An 8,620-nucleotide genomic window follows, 5' to 3' on the forward strand; every position below is an offset into this window, starting at 1 on the left:
AGGATCAGTTAAGACAATGGTAAAATGATGTATTGATAATACACTTGGAGATACAAAGGTTGGCTACACTTAGAAGAATAGGTTATAAAAAACTATCTACAAATCTTGACTAAATTCATTAGTGGGTGTCGATCAAGTTAGTTCATGCCAAGAAGATTATTAGTAAGTGCCAAGCAAATGCAAAATCTAGTGTGTGCCAAGTAAAACAAAAGGTGCTGAGAAAGTTCAGGTGTCGAGCTAGACAAAATGCAATAGGTGCTGAGCATCAGTAAAACTTAGTTAATGCCAAGTGAATCCACAGTAGGTGCTGAGCATCAAAAAGTCAATAGTGTCGAATTGTTGCATTATTTGAAAAGTCTAAGATTCACCAGATCTAAGTCGAGAAGTTTGTTATACTAAATTTTGTGAACCAGATGAAAGATAAGAATGTTGAGCTAGTGGTACATAATTCTAGGTTAACCATTTTTGAGTGAATAAAGGTGGATTCCAAATGATGTTTCTAGAAGAAATGAGATAAGGGCAAGATACATTGTATCTTACCTAATCCATTCAAATCTAGAATAAGAGTAGGAAGATCAGAGTGGGAAAAGTATTCCAAACTCCTATTTAAGGAGGTACAGGTCAAGAAGCAAGAGTCATTGGAGAGAGTGTGTGGTGTCAAGGAGAAGGCATCGAGAGGGAGGAACAAAGCATAGTGACTCTACCTCGAAAGCATAGTGACTTTACTTCGATAGGTGACCACAGAGGTGATTGCATTGGCACAACAAGCATGGAGACTCAAGGAGACAAAGCTTGAAAGGAGGACAAGCTATCAGAGCTTTAGAGATTGAAAGCCAGGCAAATTTGTGAACTAAATTGAGATCTAAAACCTGCAAGTTATGTTGTGAGTTGTATCAGATCAAAAGCCCTTATTGTTGCTCTCTAGAAATTGTATCTGTTAGGGAAAAATCCTATGGACTTAGGTTGGTTTAACAACCATTTTGTAAATCCTTTAATAGGGTGACATTCCAAGTGAATGTTCTAAAGTTCTTTAATCAGGCCCACTTCTAATAGGGTGGTTGAAATCTCTTAATTGGGTCACATTTAACAGTGTGTTTTGTAGCCTTTTACAAGGTAAGCCTTTTAGAAGGCATCAGTTCAGAAGAGTGAGAAAGGAGTAGCATGTTACTGGTGGTTTTTCCCAAATTGGATTTCCACGTAAATCACTATGTTATGTGTTGATCTTTCATGTCTTATTCTTGCATGTTGATTTATCTGTAACTTGTTAAGAAGAATGTTTAGGTTAGATGCATGGTTAGTTTAAATGGGTTCACTATACTTAGTGAAAAAGTTTCATTAGGACATTTGGACCTTGAATAACTAATTCACCCCCCTCTCAGTGATTCTAAAGCATTTCTAACATAGATTTTCTCACCACTAATTATGGCTCGGTTGACACTAGCATTACTCAACACTCCTTAGTATTTTACTCTTTTTCTCAGCCAGGCTTAGCTTCCTTGACATAAACAATTACTTTGCTTTATCAAAGTCTATTTGATCAAATATCCATTGTAATTTCCTTTTCATAACTTCAACCTTTCCTCTAGGTGCTATAGTTATGAGTAACTCTGAAATCCTCTTCATCAATCAAATAGATATGACATTTAGATTAGGTAGCAATATGTTTCATCCATAGATTTGACATCAATGACAAAACAACAATTGTTCCAATTGCAAGTTTCCAACACATAGACTAAACTACACATTTAAAGAAAATATGCTCAACAATCTCAAGAACAATTGAAATGGAGAAAGAAGGAGGGATACTAAAAATAGAGGATAAAATAAAACCAACATCAAGTTTTTTTAATAATAAAATAGGTGCAAAATAAGACATTTTGGGTGCAAGAGATTAATGGAACATATCTCTTTGAGAAACATATGTCATTTGGAGTCTATCCATTCTAAATGTCAACACTTATTTATTTTCTTGGAAATGTACAAGTCCTACCTTAAAATTTAATAACTCTTCTTTGTGGAAACATCAAATAATATAGTTCCATCTTTCCGTTTAAGTTTCCTTTGAAAAGAATCATTGTAGAAAATATTACCAAGAAATGGAAAACTAGTGGTGTTAAAAATCAAAGTATAGGCTTTCTTATGAGGTGGGCAAATGAAAAAGATTTTCTTTGATTCCTTTGAAAGCCCAATATAATTATCAATAACAACATCCTCAATGAGAGATATACCAAGGAAAAATAAATTCTTGGCAAAAAAACTTTTAAGTTAGTGCAAGATGTTTTGTATTTATGTGAACACTCTATCACAAGGATATTTCCACCATAGAGAAAGTACAAGGCCTTATACAAAACCTTTAGAAGATAATAGTCCCCTTACTCGTGTCAATGATTTCCATGAAGAGCTAAAAATATTGGATTCAAAAAGTTTAATATCAAAATCACCCATAAGCATGTCACATAAAGAAATATACAAGTTCCATTTTTTACCCTTCCTAATGCAAGATCTCAAAATTTTACCATGAATTTTTTTTTGAGGTATTAGTACCATGAAAATCCAAGAATACTCACTTATGGTAAATAATAATACCATGAACTTTTTAATCTCTTTGCCCCAATCCTCCAAGATTCTTGGACATTTAATACTATTTCTATTTAAGAAAGTATTTTTTTGCCTCCAAACTATTATACAAAAGAAAACTTCTCATAATCCTATCCAACTTATTAATTTGGTAGTTTGCAAGAACCAAGAAGAAGAATAGTAAATTGTGTGTGAGGCCAAAACCTTATGAACTACTTGATCCATGTTAGTTACTAATAAGAGACATTTCTTCCATTTGAGATGCTTCTTTTCCACTTCTAAATATATCCACATCTATAGAGATTATAGAAGAGATCCCAAATAACAAAAAAATGATGAACGACCAACCCATAACCAACATCTAGAAGAAATTTAATTAGGAGAAGACTCAAACCACCCTAAGATAGTGGATTTGTGGGGATTCACCTTGCCCTAGAGGCCCAACAAAAGAAATGTTAAAGTTACTTTCAAAGATTTCTAGGGACAAAAGTCCACTCAACCCTATCATTGACCTTTTCAAAGTTTAACAATATTAAAGAAGACTATTGATCATCTTTTGTTACCTAATGTATAAAAAATCTAAGCTGGTGATCAATTTTTCAAGAACATTAATAAATCATATCTTTGTCAGTGAGATGATTTGATTATATATTCCAACAATCCTTCTTGCAAGAGTTTTTAAAATGACTTTATAAGGTAAATTATTTAGGTTGATCAGCCTCCAACCCCTAATTAGAGTCTTATCTCTAATTTTGTGAATCAATTTGATTACACTTTTATTAATGTTCTTTGTAAGACATCCTCTCTCAAAAGCATCTTTGTAGAGATTGAATAGTTCTAAACTAATATGCTCAATGTTCTTGTTGTATAATTTTGTAAGGAGTGAATCCATTCCTATATATTTCCCACTATCCATTGATCTAATGGTATCTCAAGTTTCCTCAGTAGTAATATATTGTACAAGAGCCTTAAGTCATCTTCTCTAGGAATCAAACTTAAACATTTTTCCAAGACCTCTTTATTTCTACTTCCATGTTTAGAGGAGAGCACATTCTTATGAGAGCTATGAAATGTAATTTTGATTAGTAAACCCACACTCAATTGAATTTCATTTATCATTTTTGTTTCTTAGCTCAAATTAGATTGATTAAATAGTTTTTCCCTTTAAGCCTTACTTTAACAAGTTCATCCTTGCCTTAATTTTCTAACCTTGAAATTTATGATTCTATAACTTTATAAGGTCCATTTTAGTAGTGTACAATTCCCATTCCAAATGCTTATTGTGACCATTAATTTGCAATGACCTTTTAGTTGAGCTATGTTTTTTTCTGCTGAGTGTCAAATTTAACTCTACCTTTGGTATTATTTTCACCAACCATTTGAAACATATTCTTCTAGACAATAGTAATAGAGACCCATTGTCTTACTACATCAAGGGTATCCCTATCACAAAGAAGAGTGATATTAAGTTTGAGTTTGTTCTTTTTCTTTAGTTTGAGGGTAGGAGAAAAATCTACTTCAATCTTAGTTGAGGGTAAAATTAGGGAGAGCTCTAATATAACTTGGACAAAGAAATATTTACTAGCATGTGTCCATTAGATTATTGAAATGCAAATAGAAGAGAATCCATGCAAAATCTATAAAAAATACAATACACCCTCTATGATTGTCGCACTAGGTATACTAGATATTAGGGAAAACTTCTTTTTCTTTTTCTTTTAAAAGGATCAACCACATTAATTCTTCTCTTAAATTTAGCCACCAAAAAGTGCTTATTCTCCTTCCAAGTATTTTTAATGCCACCACAACATCTTCACTACATCTCACAATTTTAAAATCCCTTGTTAAGATCTAACGAGTCTCGGGGAGGGATTTGGCTAACCAATCCTAGAGAGAAGCCTTATCTTTGTAGTTAATTGGTAGCATATTTATTGTAAATGCCAATGATTTTATCCATAACAATAAAAGTGACCTAATAGACTCTATTACATGGCCCCATAATAGACAATCTTATCAGCCCATTAATAAGAATAGCAACTCCTACTTTACTCTTCATATTCATAAATAAAATAAGTAATCCAATCCCATAAGAATTTCATAATGTTGGAAATATAAAATTCAATAATACTTTTTGGAGACATATCTCATCTTTATTCAAAATTTGTCAATCTCCCTACCCCCTATCGCACACATATTCCTCTCCTCTATCTCCATCTTTATATTTCTATCACCTACCTCTTGCTCTCTCTTACTTTTTTTAATTTTATTTTTCTCTCCCCATCTCTCGCTGTCTTCATTGCAAACATAAAATGACTTCATTAATAAAGGAGCGCAAGTATCCTCCCAATTTAGAAGTTTTTCTATAGTTATGTTTGTATAAGTAAATGGATAGTCATTAGAAGGTATAAAATATCTATCGATAGATGTTGCACAAAAACCATTGCCCGCAATTATCTACCCATTAGCTTCACATACTACACTAATTGAAGGAAAAGAAAAAACTACAGGTTTATCGAATTGACTATGGGCTGATTGTGAACTATTCTGCTAAGTATACGCTGTTTCCTTCATTATCCTTCTCATTGCTGTCCCGAGGTATTAATGTAGAGAGCCTTTTAGCGAGGCCCAAATGATCTTTGAAGATTTGAGGGGACTGATTGCCATATTAAAAATTAAAGTAGTTGTGCCGTTTCCATCCATTTATAAATAAAAATGTGTATTTAGTCTTCCATGTGAGTTGGCCAGCACGTGAATCTCTGTCACTGTCGGCCATGTTCATAAAATCCAACAAAGAAATAATAAATTATAGAACTAATGAAAATCTTGTTTAAGTGCCTTCAAATACGTTGGATCCTCTGAAAATCCAAGGCATATCTGTTTAGCTATGGAGGAGGACTACGCCAATACGAGAGTTCAGAGCTTAGCAGAGAGTGGAATAAAAACAGTTCCAGAGCGATATGTGAGGCCAAGCCTGGATCTCCTCAACAATTCTTCTCATACGCAAACAATTCCAGTGATTGACTTGCATGGCTTGACAGTCCCACATCTCAAGAAAAACACCATTGCAGAAATATCAAGCGCTTCAGAAAGGTGGGGGTTTTTCCAGATCGTCAATCATGGAATTCCAGAGTCTCTTATTGCTCGTCTACAAGATGTGGGCAAGGCCTTCTTTGATCTTCCCATGGAAGAAAAGGAAGTTTATAAAGTTGATGGAGAGGGAAGTCATGTTGGATATGGCAGCAAACCTGGGTATTCCGTGGGTGCGAAATTAGACTGGAGAGATACCTATATTAATATTCTGCTGCCCACGTCGCAGAGAGATATGAACAAGTGGCTCACACACCCTTCTGATTTCACGTACACTACTATTCCTTCCTCATATGATATTGTCTTCTCACTTTGAATGCTTTTTTTCATTTTTAAATGGATAAGGGGTGGAAGCTTAAATTAATTATAATAATATAATTAGTTGTTGTAATTCATTATAGGAAGGCTAATCTCCAATAAAATGTACTAAAGATAAAATAAAGTCAAACTTTTTTGAAACGTAGTAATTTTTTTCTAAATCTTTTCTTATTTTTGACTATAAACTATGCAAAATCATGAAGATCAAATGCTGAAACTTTCGAAAAAATCCATGATGTTTTCAATTGTACAGTTTGTAGGGAGGATAGCAACGTCCATTATGTATTATGTGTTATTTCTTAACTTTGAGTAGTCTCGAGCCCAAAACCTCCCACATAAGAAACTCACAAGTTACCATTATGTTGTAGACTCTTGCCTGAGCCTTGAGAATTGTTTAGTTTTGCAGGGAAGTGATGGATGAATACAGTAGTGAAATTTGCAGAGTGTGTGAAGTGTTGATGCAGGCTCTATGTGGCGGCCTTGGATTGGCCAATGAGAATGCTATCGTGGAGGCATTGGGCGGAGAGGGGAAAGAGTTTCATTTGAGCATGAACTATTATCCACCCTGCCCTCAACCAGAACTGGTTTTAGGTATCGCTCCACACTCTGACTTGAACGCTCTCACAATTCTTCTTCATGATCAAACTCGGGGCTTGCAAATTCACAAGGAGGATGCGTGGATTGATGCCCCTTGTGTTCCAGGCGCTCTTGTTGTCAATATTGGTGATCAAATTGAGGTTAGATCTACTATAGTATCAGTTTATTTCTTCTCTTTTTAGGTTTAAACATCATATACTAAATTTTACATGGATGTATTAACAAATAGTTTATTTCAAATCATACTAATAGATAGTTTATTTTGACTGATTGGTTAAGTAGGTTATTTGGATGATTTCTCCAAAACTATACTGTTTTAAATGATTGATTTAATGAGTTGTACAGATGGTGATTTATTCTCATCTAATGAATCATTTGAATTATGTTGTAATTTGTGGAATGGATCTCACAGATATTGAGCAATGGAAAGTACAAGAGTATTGAACACTGAAGTTTTCTTCACAAAAACTACCCAAGAATGTCATGGGCCATGTTCTGGACTCCATAGCCTCATGATGTAATCATTTCACCACTCAAAGAATTGATAAATGAAGATAATCCTCCATTGTATAGAGGATTGTCCTTCAAAGAGTATTTGGAAAACTTATTCAAGAAAGGATATACTGGCAAGGGTTATATCAACGAGCTCAAAATCACTTAAAGGCCCATCCCAATTGAAGGGCTTTGTATATTTTCTATATTCTCAACATTACAGAAATAATTGCTTAGCATATGCATGATCCATTAGGCCTACCTCTCGTTTATATTGGAGACATGGGTAAACAATGTTAAAAACAACAAGTGTTGGAAATGGGGTCTTTGATTGCCCTCTCCACAAAAATTTAGGTAGTGTTTTGTCTCTTGTCTCTTTTCATATGTATAGCTATCAATTGAAATGCACGTTCTTTTGGTTTTCCAAACCACATGCTTCATTGCTTTAAAGCCTATTCAATATGTTTAATGTACTTTTTTTTGAAAGTTAAGAAATTCATTATGAATTTATTTGTATTTGTAGGGAAATGCGATGCATTAGTAATGAATATAGGAGAATTTATATCAAATAGTATATTATAGAGTGCAAATAAAATAATATAATAAGAGATTATTTTATTTAATAATTTAGGTTTATATTTAAATTATATTTGTGTATGTAAATTAATGATAGTAAACTTATAAAATTATTCATATTAATATAAATTTTTATTTTCATTTAAAAAAATATTTTTCAAAAACATACATCATTTAGTAATAACAAGTATTAATATGAGTTCACAATAAATATAAATTAATAAATAAAGATGACATATAATAGTCATATAGATTTTATAACCAATGTGATACAAGAGAAAATGCTCTTTTAATTGCCAACAACTAATTCTTAAGATCTCTATCAAAAAACATAATTTCTAGTAAGTAATTTGCTTAAAGAGGTTTAAGGATATCATAGTTAAGAGCGAAACACGTTCGTTTGCTTTTCAATAATTCTAATCTTGACCCACTTGCATTACTCAGTAATTTTTTAAAAACATATATACAAAAATATGAAGACAAAGGATTACTTCAATACATTGCTTTGATTTTGGAACATTATCTTGACTTATCAAGTAAAATAGAACATTCATTTTCGTATATTATTGCATAAAAACTCATATTTTAAATGTTTTCTTTTTCTTGCATTTGATGTTATCATACTTCTTATCCTTAAATTGAAGATATCTCTACTAGTGATACACATGTAACCACTTATAAAAACCCCTTCAATTTTTACTTAATTTATCATTATATATATATTTCTATATTGGACGATGTATAATTACTTTAGACACATTTTAGAGACTAATTATCTAATTAAACCTTTGGGTGATTAGGGGAAAATCTTAAACATATTTAATTTATATTCGTTCTTCTTTTTAACCTCAAAGAAGAAATAGAATTCTAAGTTCCTATAGCTTTAACGACAATTATGTCTATAATTTCCATTCAAAATCATTACATTTGCTAGAAATCTCTAAAGTTATAACCATAAGTTGCTTATATTATA

At 32.5% G+C, this 8,620-nt stretch overlaps 1 protein-coding gene across 1 annotated transcript; it reads left to right on the forward strand.

The window, feature by feature from the left end:
- Nucleotides 1-5,391: 5,391 nt before the first annotated feature.
- Nucleotides 5,392-7,499, forward strand: LOC149549130 (jasmonate-induced oxygenase 2-like). The gene is made up of 3 exons (XM_089792566.1): nucleotides 5,392-5,934; nucleotides 6,389-6,719; nucleotides 6,992-7,499. The coding sequence occupies exons 1-3, from the start codon at nucleotides 5,462-5,464 to the stop codon at nucleotides 7,028-7,030; spliced, it is 843 nt and encodes a 280-aa protein (XP_089648692.1). The 5' UTR covers nucleotides 5,392-5,461; the 3' UTR covers nucleotides 7,031-7,499.
- Nucleotides 7,500-8,620: the final 1,121 nt, after the last annotated feature.

This window comes from Cupressus sempervirens, chromosome 7, assembly GCF_028749045.1.
Source record: "Cupressus sempervirens isolate cs-2001-9-10 chromosome 7, ASM2874904v1, whole genome shotgun sequence".
NCBI lineage: Eukaryota > Viridiplantae > Streptophyta > Pinopsida > Cupressales > Cupressaceae > Cupressus > Cupressus sempervirens.